A 15,890-nucleotide genomic window follows, 5' to 3' on the forward strand; every position below is an offset into this window, starting at 1 on the left:
ACATTCTACAAGGACTGTTGTCATCAATTGAAAGAGACATGCCAGATGTTCTATTCCTGGTGAATTCACAAAAGGAGGGGTCACTTGAGATCATACTGCAAATTTACATTGGTTAATGGAACACAAGAGAGAATTTCAGAAGAAAACCAGCATGTGATTCATAGCGTACATCAAAGCTTTTGACTTTAGGGATAGAAAAGCAATGGTTGGTTAAAAAAAAAAATGGGTGTGCTACAACATTTGATTGTTTTGACGCACAGCCCATACTGTGGGCTAGAGGCCACTATTTTGACAGCATACAGAAAAACAGAATGTTATCAAAGATTTCAGGTTTTCACGGCTGGTAACATCATTAGGGTTTGTAGAATCTTTCGGGATCAAGTGTCGTGTTCTACTGGAGAAAGTTTTCCTTCCAGACGTTTCATTCTCAGCTGCCACTTCCACTCAATGCACAGCAGCCAAGAAGGTCTGAGCGCCTGCTCCGGCTGCAACGCCACTGAGGATGTTCTCCGCAGCTGAGAATGAAACGTCTGGAAGGAAAACTTTCTCCAGTAGAACACGGCACTTGATCCCGAAAGATTCTACAAACCCTAATAAAAACAGAATGGTTTCCAGTTGGCAAGGGTGCCCGACTAGGATGTATCTATCTCCCTGTCTCTTCAATCTCTATGCAGATCATCAGGAAAGACGGATTTGATTTAGATAAAGGTGGGGAGAAAACTGGCAGAAGGAACATTAACAGTCTGAGATATGCTGATGACGCCACATTACTGGCAGAAAGTAGGGGAGACTTGGAACAATTACTAAGGAAGGGTAAAGCAGAAAATGCTAAAGGAAGATGACAGCTGAACATCAGGAAGACAAGAATGATAACTAGCGGAAGATAACAGAAATTTAAGGTTAGAATCATAGGATCATAGAGTTGTAAAGGACCTCCAGGGTCATCTAGTCCAACCCCCTGCACAATGCAGGAAACTCACAGACACCTCCCCCTCAATTCACAGGATCTTCATTGCTGTCAGATGGCCATCTAGCCTCTGTTTAAAAACCTCCAAGGAAGGAGAGCCCACCACCTCCCGAGGAAGCCTGTTCCATTGAGGAACCGCTCTAACCATCAGGAAGTTCTTCCTCATGTTCAGCAGTAAACTCTTTTAATTTAATTTCAACCCATTGGTTCTGTTCCTACCTTCTGGGGCCACAGAAAACAATTCCACACCATCCTCTATAGGACAGCCCTTCAAGTACTTGAAGATGGTGATCATATCACCTCTTAGCCACCTCCTCTCCAGGCTAAACATGCCCAGCAACTTTTCCTCATAGGAAAGTCACCCCTTCATGGCAAGGTTCTTGACATCAAGATTTTTTGTTTCTTGATTCCATCCACCAAAAGGGAGACTGCAAACAAGAAACCAGGAGATTGAGACTGGGAAAAGCAGCCATGAAGAAGCTAGAAAAGATTCTTAAAATGTTAGGATGGGTCACTGGAGCAAGTTAATTTGTGCCACAGTATTCCCTGTTACTATGTGTGGGTGTGAGAGTTGGACAAGAAAGCTGACAGGAAGAAAGTTGATTCTTTCTGGTGTTGGAGGAGAGAGTTTCTACAGATACCATGGACCGCCAAAAAGGGAAATAAGTGGGTTCTAGATCCAATCAAGATTCAATTCTTCCTTGAAGCTAAAATGACTCAAATGAGGCTATTTTGGTGACATTATGAAAAGACAGGAGTCACTGGGAAAGACAAAAATTCTAGTGAAAGGCAGCAGAAAAGGAGGAACAATCATAGAACTGAAAGGGCCTCTAGAGACCATCTAGTCCAACCCCCTGCTCTATGCAGAATCAGTCTAAAGCATCTCCAACTTGTTGGCAGTTCACACACACACAGACAGAAATATCTGGCAGGAAGCCTTAGGAGAAGCTCATTGCTTGAACAGAGTGACTGAAAGCCCCTCACCTGCTGTGCCTGCCTCTTCTCCTCTGCCTCACTCAGGAGGAAACCTTCGGCCAGGGCCACTGCCTGGGAACTGCTCTCTGGCCCGCATCCTCTCACCCAGCCCTGCACTTCCTGCGGCAGGATGGCCAGGAACTGCTCCAGGATCACCAGGTCCACCATCTCCTTCTTGGTGCGCCTCTCTGGCTCCAGCCAGTCCTTACAAAGTCCGTGGAGCCGGCTGCAAACCTCTCGGGGCCCATCAGCCTCCAGGTAACAGAATTGCCGGAAGTATCGGCTGCGTACATCTGCAGTCACAGGGTCCTGAACCAAGATCTCTCTCTCCCAAAATTCAGCACCACTCCCTGCTTGGAGGGGATAGGGACCTTTCCTTGATGTATTGCGAGTTTCAGGGCCTTCAGGGTCCTTGTCTTCCATCTTACCTTCCTCTTAGGTTGCCTCTGACTCTGGAAAGACACGCTTATTCACTTGGCTGTGAAAAGGCAGAGGGAAAGATATCAAAAAGGCAAGAAGAAAATGGAGTTACATCACTGACCCTGGTGAAAAATCACCAAAGAACATAAGAGAAGCCATGTTAGATCAGGCTAGTGGCCCATCCAGTCCAACATTGTGTGTCACACAGTGGCCAAAAAAACCAACAGGAGGTCCACCAGTAGGGCTAGAAGCTCTCCCACTGTGTCCCCCCCAAGCACCAAGAATAGAGCATCACTTGCCCCAGAGAGAGAGTACCAACAATACATTGTGGCTAATAGCCACTGATGGACCTCTGCTCCATATCCTTATTACCCCAGTGGATCAGAAGGAGTATCCTTGTAGTTTGTCAATGAGGATTAATGTCACCATGGTATATTATATACCAGCTGTTAAATATATACCTCTTTGGTCCTTCAGGCAACAAAAACACCAGTATTCATTTTTCAAAAAAATCTGTTGTGGATGTTATGAGCTTGGCTTCTGATTTCTGGGGATCAGTCTGTCTAGTGGGGACATCTCAAGGTAAACTGGAGCCAGGGCAAAGTAACGGATAAGGGCTTAACCATTAGAGTCCACCACTCCTTAACAACTACCCCAAGCTGGTGTGCCTGAGGAGGCCAGGAAGGGGCCCACTCCCCTGGCTTCCCCCAAACGATATAAAAATCATTCAAGAGGGCTTCTTTACCAAAGCAATAGGATAGCACTGTACAAATGGCTTCATAGAGTTATTTGGGTGAATTATCGGGGACTAGAGTCTGTAGTCCTGTGTATAGTTTGCTGTAAGTTGTATCCCGCTATGCAATTTTGCGTTATTTCTTGGGTCACGTCAACATCCATGCTTTCCTTCAAGGCTGGTTTTCAGATTCCTGCAACCCAAATCCTGTTTCATAGTTTATTGAAAGTACCATCCCATTGATTGCACTGAGTCCCCATAAATGTCAGACTACGATTAATGTAGGTTCAGCTGTGTTGGTCTGAAGCAGCAGAATAAAGTTTGTGTCCAGGGGCACCTTTAAGGTCAGAAACGTTTTATTCAAGGTATGAGCTTTTGTGTGGAAGCACACCCGCCTGAATCTCTCTCCATGGACATTGAGCTATAAGGAATGGCCCTCTATCAGCCTTGCAAAGAAAACTTGTACAGGTACAGACTGATATTGCCTTTCTTACAAAATGCAAAACCCTGGACGATTCTCAAGAAGTGTGTTTCCACACAAAAGTCAATACTTTGAATAAAACTTAGTTTGTCTTAAAAGGTGCCACTGGACTTAAAACTTTGTTCTACAGTTAATACAAATTAATAAAATACCAACTCCCACGCAAAACTGCAGATGGGGAGGAGGGAGCACTGGCCCAAATAGGTGGCATTCTGGGCAGCCAATCGGCACAAACGATTCCTCCACTGTGGTCGCCTCTGTTATGCCAGGGGGTGACTCTTTATCCCTCAGAGACTCAGAGCGGCTTACAATCTCCTATATATCTTCTCCCCCCCCCACAACAGACACCCTGTGAGGTTGGTGGGGCTGAGAGAGCTCTGACAGAAGCTGCCGTTTCAACAGACTCAGAAGTCTGTATCCCTCTCCCCGGAATGGGACTCCGGGTGACTTTGAACAAATAAAACACACCCGATCAAACAAGACTAAAGACACAAGAAAATGCAAAACCAGAAAACCATGAGCAATCTATCCCTCCGGTCCCCCACTCCAGGAGGCCAGGATGCAGGGATGGGACTGGCCTGGGGGGCGCCCCCTTCTCACCCCCTCCCACCTGCCTGGAGGTCCCCCCCCCCGAGGCCGCCCAGGCAAGAGCCGCCTTGCAAGCCCTGCAGACCCCCCACCCACCCCGGCGGCTGCGAAGGGGAGACCCCGCCAGAGAACAGCAATCAGTGTCTCCAAAGGAAAGACGCAGCCTCTGCATTGGTGCCTTCCCAGATTGCAAGGACTTACTGGGTGGGGGAAAGGGGACTTTCCCAGCGCCTCTGGACGCCTCCCTCTTCGCTTCCTCTCCTCCACCCCCACCCCCCCTATCTTCCTTTGTCGGCCTCTCTAGGCAAAAGCTCGGCTCTTTTAACCCTTTCACGCCTGCAGAGCCCCGGAAAAAACTCCTTGCCCTCCCCTTGTAAAGACTGGCCTTCCTTTATTACAATTTCAGTTGGCAGGCAGCAGGCAGCGACGCTCTCTAATGCGGCTGAATGGGGATGCTCGGGAGTCACTCCGCACAGGGCTGCACCCCAGACTGGATGAGGCCCTGAGTCTTCTGCCCAGGAAAAGGAGGCGGTGCAAGTGGGCCCCCCAGTCCCTTCCTCGCCCGGCCTCCTAGCCCCTTCTGCGTCCGCCTAGGAAGAAGGGCTGGGGAGCTCCGTGTGCGCAGGGGAGCCCAAGGGAAGGGCTGCGGCCCTTTAAGGGCGTCGCTCTGAGGTTGCCGCCTCTTTTCCCAGGTCTTCCGATCTTGACCTCACAAATCTGCTCTGTGTCTTCTTTGTTTTTAAACTTTTGGGCAACATCTCTGCTGACAAAGCATCTCAGCGAGCTCAAAAGCTCACACTCACTTGAGAGCCAGTTTGGTGTAGTGGTTAAGTGTGTGGACTCTTATCTGGGAGAATTGGGTTTGATTCCCCACTCCTCCACTTATCTGGGAGAACAGGTTTGATTCCCCACTCCTCCACTTGCAGCTGCTTGACTAGCCTTGGGTCAGCCATAGCTCTCACCCGAGTTGTCCTTGAAAGGGCAGCTTCTGTCAGAGCTCTCTCAGCCCCACCTTCCTCACAGGGTGTCTGTTGTGGGGGGAGAAGATGATTGATGAATCTATGGAGTTCATGATTTTTGTGGTCAATTCAGTTACTGTAGAGGGCACCGGCTCCGGTTCCTTGGAGAGTTTATATTCTATGTGTATGATTTTGGTGAACCTCTCTAAATGGGGAAGAAACCCTGCTTCACAAGCAAAAATGCTTCCAGGGTGGTGGAGAAAAGAGTTGCGGAGTGCAGTGAAGAAATTTATTTTCAGGGTGGGAAGACTTATGCCAAATAGAAGGGAAGGGAGAAGGACAGAAGTTTCTCTAAGGTGCGAGAGGCATTCTGAAGATGGATTACACATAGTGAGTCACTACAGTTGGGAGAATGGGACATTCACGCTGCTCCTACCTACTAATTGAAAAATCCCACAAATTGCAGACAGGTGGAGGAGCAGTGTAACGCTGTATAGAAGGATCAGCTTTCTGAAGTTGGCATCAGCAAATCTTACCAGCTTTGGGGTCCAAAATACCCCCACCTTAAGACTTTTGCTTCTTAAAATTACATAAAAGTTTGAAACAAGGTATGTCTTGGAAAAGCTCTATTCCAGAATAAATGCCAATAAAACAAAAGTACATCCTCAACTTACAGATACACACCTAACCAGCACACTCAAGATTGCTACACCATGTACAATTGACTCCAGATATTGATGCAGTAATTCAGAGAAAGAGAGGTCAGGTATCAAGGACCACTAAATAAAGGAAATATTGTAAGACTGTTCATTCTTTATAGTAAGTTGGTCTACTGCGTAAAAAAATAACATTGTCATTGCGTTCGCCTATGTCCTTTCTAAAGTTTATATCTCTGGTACGCAGCAATAATTGTGTGGCATACATGGCCCAGGCAAAAGAGAGACATTTCTGTAAGATCATTGTAACATATGAGTTCAACACCGATGGGCTAAGAAGTTCCATGCCGCCACTCCGGAAAGGGTCTGTAAGGGAGGACCACCCAGCCAACCCACACCTCTTCCTTATTAACAAATACCTTTTAACCATGACCAAGGAGACGTGAGGATCCAGGCAGTTTAACAACAGATTTTTTAAATGTGCGTTCAAACAATAAGTAGGTAGTAAAGACTTTGAGTGCAACGGTGAATAAAGAAAGAGTAAAGGTTGGTGCAAAGAAATTAACAGCCCTAACATTATCTATATGTCGCCTTCCTCTACTACCAAAACTCACCACCTCCTTAGGGTGAGGGATCTCTCTGCAGCTGCACCCTCCTCCATTCCAGTCTCAGCAGAGAGAACTTCCCTTGCCAGCCAAGCCTATTTATGCTTTCCTCTCAGATCCCATCCCCTCTTGGGCTCCTTTTCCCTCAAAAACTCTGCCACCCAATCAGAGGGACAACAGGAATCCTGGGAAATGTACCTGTACCTATCCCTACACATGCTTTTCCCTGCACTCTAGGCTACACTAGGCCTCTGATCACGGTAGATAAGCTCTCTAAGCGGGAATGAATTGCAAGGAAAGGAATCAGAGCAGTCTGGAATTTGGAGGAGAGTGTGGATGCATCACACGGTGGTGGGAGAAAAGGGCAGATTGAGGAGGTCTGGTCCTTGACGGATGGATCTATAGAGGGTTCATGATTTTTGTGGTCAATTCAGCTACTGTGGAGAGCAGTGGCTCCAGTTCCTTGGAGAGTTTATATTCTATGTGTATGATTTTGGGTGAACCTCTCTAAATGGGGAAGAAACCCTGCTTCACAAGCAAAAATACTTCCTGGTTGCTGGATTGAGTGTAGTGAGGAAACGTACTTTAATAGTGGGAAAAGGACTACTTCCGCTGAGTAGGAGGGAAGGGTGATGGACAGGTGAAGTTTCTCTAAGGTGGGAGGCGTTCTGAAGGTGGATGACACATAGTGAGTCACTACAGTTGGGAAAATGGGGCATTCACGCTGCTCCTACCTACCAATTCAAAAATCCCACAAATTGCAGATATGTGGAGCAATAGTGTAATGCTGTATAGAAGGATCAGCTTTCTGAAGTTGGCATCAGCCAATCTTACCAGTTTTGGGGGCCAAACTGTTCCCACCTTAAGACTTTTGCTTTTCAAATTCTGTAAATGTTTGGAACAATGTATGTCTTGGAACAGCTCTATTCCATAAATCAAAAGTACATTCTCAATTTACACCTAACCAGCACACTCAAGATTGCTACAGAAAGAGAGGTCAGTTATCAAAGACCTCAAAATAAAGGAAATACTGTAAGGCTGTTCATTCTTTAAGTAAGTCTGTCTACTGAATAAAAAATAATATTGTTACTGCGTACACCTACATCCTTTCTAAAGTTTATATCTCTGGTACACAGCAATAATTGTATGGCATACACTGTCTGGCCAACAAAGAGACATTTCTGTCAGATCATTGTAACAAATGGGAAGAAGGATGAACCAGGAAACTACAGGCCGGTTAGTCTGACTTCTGTTGGTGAAAAGATATTTGAGCAGATTTTAAAGGGGTCGATCTGTAAGCATCTGAAGGATAACTCGGTGATTCGAGGAAGTCAACATGGATTTGTCTCCAACAGGTCTTGACAGACCGACCTGGTTTCCTTCTTTTATCAAGTAACACAATTACTGGATTGTGGGAACGCTGTTGACGTGGTTTACCTGGATTTCAGTAAAGCTTGTGATAAGTTTTAGGTTTAGGTTTATTGATTTATATCCCGCCCTCCCCGCCAAAGCAGGCTCAAGGCGGTTCACAACCAATAAAATCACAATAAACAGTTCAACCACATTAGTTACATCATAATTAAAATTAAAGAATTAAAAGAGTCAGGCGCTAATATCATTTGATATCATTTCATTTCCGATGGCGTTCAGTGTTTATTAGATATCATTCCCTACTACTATATCGGTACTTCAGAATGAATTAAAGGCTAGCCAGAATACTGTTGTCTTGCAGACTGTGGACTGGATTATAGGACAGTTCGGTGGATAGGAAAATGGTTAAAGGACTGTACCAAAAGAGTGGTTGTCAATGAAATTTCGTAAGATTGGAGGGAGGTGTCCAGTGGGGTGCGGTTTTGGGCCCGGTTCTTTCCAACATTTTTATCAATGATGGGGATGATGGGGTGGAAGGGCTACTCATAAAATTTGCTGATGATACCAAGTTGAGAGGAGTAGCAAATACCCAGGAGGATAGAGTTTAAATTCAACAATGAATAATCTAGAGAAGCGGACAGCTGCAAACAGGATGCAATTCAACAAAGGTAAGTGCTGTTTCAATAGGTTTATTGGATTTTCAGGTAAAAATTTTCAAGGAATATTATAAGATGACCCATTTTGTTGACAATATGAAATGAACACATGCATAAGTAGAAACACTACAAAATTTTAAATCCATGTACCCTTCCCCTTTCCTTTATTCCCCTCCCCCACATCTGGGCCACAAAAATGTGAAGCACAAATACCGGATGGGGGATGCACTTTTGGGAAGTAGTGTATGCGAAAGAGACCTTGAGTGGACTGTACACTAGATATAAACAGTCAGTGTGATGCTGTGGAAAAAAGGCAAATTTAATCCTGGATTGTATCAAAAGGGCTATTACGTCAAAATCACAGGAAGTCATAACTGTGCTGTATACTGTCTTGGTCAGGCCACACCTGGAATACTGTGTGCAGTTCGGGAGACCTCACTTCAAAAAAGATGTGCACAAAATCAAGTGAGTGCAAAAGAGAGCAATGAGGATGATCAAGGGCCTGGAAGAAGAACCCTCTGAGGAAAGGCTGAGGGCCTTGGGAATGTTCAGTCTGGAGAAGAGGAGATTGATGGGGGACATGATTGCTCTCTTTAAATATTTGAAAGGAAGGCAAGGAGCTGTTCCACTTGGCAGCTGAGGATTGGACCCGAAGCAGTGGGCTCAAATTACAACCAGAAAGGTACCGGCTGAATATTAGGAAAAATTTTTTACTGTCAGGTCAGTTCAGAAGTGGAACCAGCTGCCTAGGAAGGGGCTGAGCTCCCCTTCATTGGCAGTCTTCAAAATGCGACGGGATGATTCTTTGTCGGAGATGCTTTAGGCTGATCCTACATGGAGCAGGGGGTTGGACTGGATGGTCTGTTTGGCCCCTTCCAACTCTATGATTCTATGAGTTCAGCACCCCTAAGCTAAGAACTTCCATGGTTGTTCCTTCTGTGGGTTCCAAGATGATGTTAAAGATAATCACACTGACTGCAACTCTCTCTGTTCCAAAACTTTCTGCCCTCTGTGGATTCCCTGATGCTGCTGAAGGCAGTGACTAAATCTCTTCACACACTAGGAGCAGTCAAAGGCTTCTCCTCTGTGTGGGTTCTTTGATGAATTTTAAGACTGCCATTACGGCTGAATCTCTTCCCACACTCCAAACATTCAAAATGCTTCTCTTTTATGTGCGTTTGTACATGACTTTGAAGACTGCTACTCTGACTGAATCTCTTCCCACACTCTGAGCATTCAAAAGGCTTCTCCCCTGTGTGGATTCTTCGATGCTTTTGAAGAACACTACTGTGCCTGAATCTCTTACCACACTCTGAGCATTCAAAAGGCTTCTCCCATGTGTGGATTCCTAGATGATTTTGAAGACTGCCATTGTGACTAAAACTCAAAAGGCTTCTCTCCTGTATGGGTTCTTAGATGTATTTGAAGCTGGCCACTGCGGCTGAATCTCTTCCCACACTCTGAGCATTCAAAAGGCTTCTCCCCTGTGTGGGTTCGAAGATGCTTCTGAAGATCGCCACTCTGGCTGAATCTCTTCCCACACTCTGAGCATTCAAAAGGCTTCTCCCCTGTGTGGGTTCTTAGATGTATTTGAAGATGACCACTCTGTCTGAATCTCTTCCCACACTCTGAGCATTCAAAAGGCTTCTCCCCTGTGTGGATTCTTTGATGCTTTTGAAGAACACTACTCTGCCTGAATCTCTTACCACACTCTGAGCATTCAAAAGGCTTCTCCCCTGTGTGGATTCCTAGATGCTTCTGAAGAGCACCACTCTGTCTGAATCTCTTCCCACACTCTGAGCATTCAAAAGGCTTCTCCCCTGTGTGGATTCGTTGATGCTTTTAAAGAACACTACTCTGCTTGAATCTCTTACCACACTCTGAGCATTCAAAAGGCTTCTCCCCTATGTGGATTCCTAGATGCTTCTGAAGAGCACCACTCTGTCTGAATCTCTTCCCACACTCTTAGCATTCAAAAGGCTTCTCCCCTGTGTGGATTCTTTGATGCTTTTGAAGAACACTATTCTGCCTGAATCTCTTCCCACACTCTGAGCATTCAAAAGGCTTCTCCCCTGTGTGGGTTCGAAGATGCTTCTGAAGATCACCACTCTGTCTGAATCTCTTCCCACACTCTGAGCATTCAAAAGGCTTCTCCCCTGTGTGGATTCTTTGATGCTTTTGAAGAACACTATTCTGCCTGAATCTCTTACCACACTCTGAGCATTCAAAAGGCTTCTCCCCTGTGTGGGTTCGAAGATGCTTCTGAAGATCACCATTCTGGCTGAATCTCTTCCCACACTCTGAGCATTCAAAAGGCTTCTCCCCTGTATGGGTTCGTAGATGAATTTGGAGATGGCTACTATGGCTGAATCTCTTTCCACACTCTGAGCATTCAAAAGGCTTCTCCCCTGTGTGGGTTCTTTGATGCGTTTGTAGATTGCCACTCCGGCTGAATCTCTTCCCACACTCTAAGCATTCAAAAGGCTTCTCCCCTGTGTGGGTTCTTAGATGACTTTGAAGATGGGCACTGTGGCTAAATTTCTTCCCACACTCTGAGCATTCGAACAGTTTCTCCCCAGTATGGGTTCTTAGATGACCCTGAAGACTGCTACTGTGATTGAATCTCTCCCCACACTCTGAGCATTCAAAAGGCTTCTCCCCTGTGTGGGTTCTTAGATGTATTTGAAGAGTGCCACTGCGGCTGAATCTCTTCCCACACTCTGAGCATTCAAAAGGCTTATCCCCTGTATGGGTTCGTAGATGAATTTGGAGATGGCTACTATGGCTGAATCTCTTTCCACACTCTGAGCATTCAAAAGGCTTCTCTCCTGTGTGGGTCCTTTGATGTGTTTGAAGAGAGCTACTCTGGCTGTATTTTTTCCCACACTCTGAGCATTCAAAGGGCTTCTTTCCTGAGTGGGTTCTTAGATGTATTTGAAGATGGCCACTGCGGCTGAATCTCTTACCACACTCCGAGCATTCAAAAGGCTTCTCCCCTGTGTGGGTTCGAAGATGCTTCTGAAGATCACCATTCTGGCTGAATCTCTTCCCACACTCTGAGCATTCAAAAGGCTTCTCCCCTGTATGGGTTCGTAGATGAATTTGGAGATGGCTACTATGGCTGAATCTCTTTCCACACTCTGAGCATTCAAAAGGCTTCTCCCCTGTGTGGGTCCTTTGATGTGTTTGAAGAGAGCTACAATGGCTGAATTTTTTCCCACACTCTGAGCATTCAAAGGGCTTCTTTCCTGAGTGGGTTCTTAGATGTATTTGAAGATGGCCACTGCGGCTGAATCTCTTACCACACTCTGAGCATTCAAAAGGCTTCTCCCCTGTGTGGGTTCTTTGATGCGTTTGTAGATTGCCACTGTGACTGAATCTCTTCCCACATTCTGAGCATTCAAAAGGCTTATCCCCTGTATGGGTTCGTAGATGAATTTGGAGATGGCTACTATGGCTGAATCTCTTTCCACACTCTGAGCATTCAAAAGGCTTCTCCCCTGTGTGGGTCCTTTGATGTGTTTGAAGAGAGCTACAATGGCTGAATTTTTTCCCACACTCTGAGCATTCAAAGGGCTTCTTTCCTGAGTGGGTTCTTAGATGTATTTGAAGATGGCCACTGCGGCTGAATCTCTTACCACACTCTGAGCATTCAAAAGGCTTCTCCCCTGTGTGGGTTCGAAGATGCGTTTGTAGATTGCCACTGTGACTGAATCTCTTCCCACACTCTGAGCATTCAAAAGGCTTCTCCCCTGTGTGGGTCCTTTGATGTGTTTGAAGAGAGCTACTCTGGCTGAATCTCTTCCCGCACTCTGAGCATTCAAAGGGCTTCTTTCCTGAGTGGGTTCTTCGATGCGTTTGAAGAGTGCTAATCTGGCTGAATCTCTTCCCACACTCTGAGCATTCAAATGGCTTCTCCCCTGTGTGTGTTCTTAGATGTATTTGAAGATGGCCACTGCGGCTGAATCTCTCCCCACATTCTGAGCATTCAAAAGGCTTCTCCCCTGTGTGGGTTCGAAGATGCTTCTGAAGATGGCCACTGCGGCTGAATCTCTTCCCACACTCTGAGCATTCAAAAGGCTTCTCCCCTGTGTGGATTCTTTGATGCTTTTGAAGAACACTACTCTGCCTGAATCTCTTACCACACTCTGAGCATTCAAAAGGCTTCTCCCCTGCGTGGATTCCTTGATGATTCTGAAGACTGCCACTGTGACTGAATCTCTTCCCACATTCTGAGCATTCAAAAGGCTTATCCCCTGTATGGGTTCGTAGATGAATTTGGAGATGGCTACTATGGCTGAATCTCTTTCCACACTCTGAGCATTCAAAAGGCTTCTCCCCTGTGTGGGTCCTTTGATGTGTTTGAAGAGAGCTACTCTGGCTGAATTTTTTCCCACACTCTAAGCATTCAAAAGGCTTCTCCCCTGTGTGGGTTCTTAGATGACTTTGAAGATGGGCACTGTGGCTAAATTTCTTCCCACACTCTGAGCATTCGAACAGTTTCTCCCCAGTATGGGTTCTTAGATGACCCTGAAGACTGCTACTGTGATTGAATCTCTTCTCACACTCTGAGCATTCAAAAGGCTTCTCCCCTGTGTGGGTTCCTAGATGTTTTTGAAGACTGCTACTCTGGCTGAATCTCTTCCCACACTCTGAGCATTCAAATGGTTTCTCCTCCGTGTGGATCCTTTGGTGCACAAGGAGCTGTGATTTGTATCTGAAGTACTTTCCACACTGAAAGCATTTACATGCCTTCATTATGCTGTGCTTTGGAAATTGTATTTTACACTTTCTTCCAGCCAAAAACATCATTCCACCCTTGAAATAGATACAGGGCTTCTCTCCTGAATAAATTCTGTGGTGTTGAAGAAAGTCTGATTTCTGTGAGAAACTCTTTCCACAGTCTGAGCATCTATAAGGTTTCTCTCTTGTATGTGTCCTTAGATGTCTGAGGAACTCTGCTCTGCCAGTCACGGCCTTTCCACACTCCAGGCATTGATGGTGCTTCTTGCCAATATGTGTTCCCAAATGGACATTATATTGGGTTTGATCTGAGAAGTTCATTCCACACTCCAAGCACTTGTAGGTTTCCTCCAACATGTGAATTGCTTCCTGGAAATCCCCACCCTGGCAAGGAATGGATTTATCCCCCTTCTTCATTCCCCGCCTGACTTTCTGCCTCTGAGCCCTGCTTTGAATCCTGATGTTTCTTCTCACATCTTCACTTGTTACTTCATCTGGTGATAGATGATGCAGTTCTTCATCCTCCTCATTCCTCTGATCACCTCCTGCTGGAATAAAGAGAGAGATCTCCTGTTAGAATCCACACAAAGAGGTCTGATGTGCTCCTGAAGTTTCATCCATGATCTAAATATTTCAGCATCTTTCTCCTGTTATACATTGAAGTGTAAAATAATATACACTTTGAAAGTACAGTAAGCTTCCCGCTTGGCTGGAACTCTTACCATATTTATGGCTCCCACCTGTGTGACTTCTTTGATGTGACGTATGGGCTGTTTTATGATGGAAGCTGTTTCTGTACTCCAAGCAGTTATACAATTGCTCTCCTAAGGGATTATTCTTTTCCAGATTATAGTCAGAGTAGATGGCCAAACAACTGAGAGATCAGGATGCGGCTCCTTCCAGGGTCCTTCTGAGGGCCTCTCAGCCCCACCTTGGCCTCAGGCCATGACACCCCCTCTAACTAGAGTGATGGTCACAAAACTGGCCTCAGCTGCCCCTGGATCAGGGAGGTGGCTTGTATTGCTCTACATGGCAATGTTCCCTCTAAGCTGCAGAGTCTTGTGAGCAAAAATTCTACTTTGTGAGCTACTGGCATTAAAGTTGTGAGCTACTGGCATTAAAGTTGTGAGCTATTGGCATTAAAGTTGTGAGCTGCTGCATAAATTAGTGTGCTCTGGGATCCTTCCTGAGCTAAGGCATAAATCTGTGAGCTGGAGGCTAAAAATATGCGAGCTAGCTCGCACTAACTCAGCTTAGAGGGAACACTGCTACATTGCCCTGCTGAACATCACTTTTATGGCCACCCCAACTTCTCCAGGCACCCAGTGGTGCCTGTGACGGAACCGGCCCGATTCTGCCTTCAGACCCGGTTCCGTCAACTCCCTGCTGAGTCGCCAACTCCTGGAGGGAGATATTTCTCCTCCGGCCACTTGGGCTCGCTGCCACCACCTGCTCAGTCTAGGGGTTCAGATTGAGAGGAACAGGACTCCCAATCCCCCTCTCCAGCTCTGAGGCCAGGCCTCAAGGTCCTCTGCCACCCTGTACTTGGGTATCACAGAGACCTCAGCACTTCTTTGGGGAACCCCTGGAGGATTGGCACCTTATCCAACTGCATGCCTTCCCCCTTCCCCGGGGCCCCCTTCATAAAGCAGCGTGGTCTAAGCGGTCGGGATCTATGTGGTACAGAGTTTGACTGCCAGCATTCAAACCAGTAAAAATATTTAAAAGAAAAGAAGAAAAGAAAAGAAGAACAAAACAAAAACAGTTGCTTGTAAAAGGTTACACAGCACAGCACAGCACCCGCACAGCAAACAGCATGACAAAGAAAAGGTTGTTATAAACGCATCCTACTGTCCCTGGTCTAAACGTGCCCTGCCTTGTGCTTGCCTTAAGTGGTCTGACTGCCTGGGGTCCTTCTCATCCTGAGCAGGCCTCTCCCACAGCCAGGAGCCCACAAGCTCAGACCTCTTCCTTCAACGGCCAGCTGCAGACTGCCCTCTCTTCCTGCTAACTCCAATCCCAAGAACAAAAGAACTTCCTGCCTCTCTAGGAGACTTTCCCCCTAGCGTTGTTGGTTTGGCTCTGGAAGGGAGGGGGGGTTTGGAGGGAGGCTAGGCCAAAGCCTGCTTAGGAGTTTCATGTTTTCCCTTTCAATGAAGCACCAACATTGACTAAAATGGCGTTTCTCCACACGTCCCCCTCCTTAAATTCTGAGCCGGAGGGGTTGCCTCCTACAGAGGTGACCCCGTAGCAGAATCCAACCAAACAAGGAGAAACCCATTAACCCAAACAGAACATTCACCAAGATTAGGAATTTTCCCAACAATACACAAAGTCCCACACCATAGGTGTCCATGTCCTTTCTGGACAAACAGTCGCATTGCTGCATTCAGAAGGAATGTCCAGACTTTAAGATGTATTCCTCCATCTCCCAGGACCACCTCTGGAGTTTGGTGTTCTCCCTCCGTTGCTGCTGTTGCTGGGGTGAGTGGTCCATCAAAGGAGGAAATTCCTGGCCCCACATATGAGGTTGGAAACTGCCCAGTTCCCACACAGTTGCTTCTTTATCCCTCATTGGTGGAATGTTCCCCCTGTCCACTCTGACCTCCCAGAAAACCACCTCTGGGGCTCCAAACAATTGCTGTCCCAGCTTCTTTTTGTCTCCTTCCTACCTATATGCACCACCATGGACCTCGCAGAGAATGGCTGTGGTATATTCACCTGCCCCACTTTAAC

General features: G+C 46.3%; 1 protein-coding gene across 1 annotated transcript; it reads right to left on the reverse strand.

Moving 5' to 3' along the window:
- Positions 1-10,376: 10,376 nt before the first annotated feature.
- Positions 10,377-13,234, reverse strand: LOC132565990 (zinc finger protein 850-like). The gene is made up of 3 exons (XM_060230618.1): positions 12,014-13,234; positions 11,342-11,929; positions 10,377-11,257 (listed from the first exon to the last, which is right to left on the reverse strand). The coding sequence occupies exons 1-3, from the start codon at positions 13,221-13,223 to the stop codon at positions 10,377-10,379; spliced, it is 2,679 nt and encodes an 892-aa protein (XP_060086601.1). The 5' UTR covers positions 13,224-13,234.
- Positions 13,235-15,890: the final 2,656 nt, after the last annotated feature.

Source organism: Heteronotia binoei, chromosome 2 (genome assembly GCF_032191835.1).
Source record: "Heteronotia binoei isolate CCM8104 ecotype False Entrance Well chromosome 2, APGP_CSIRO_Hbin_v1, whole genome shotgun sequence".
NCBI classification, from domain to species: domain Eukaryota; kingdom Metazoa; phylum Chordata; class Lepidosauria; order Squamata; family Gekkonidae; genus Heteronotia; species Heteronotia binoei.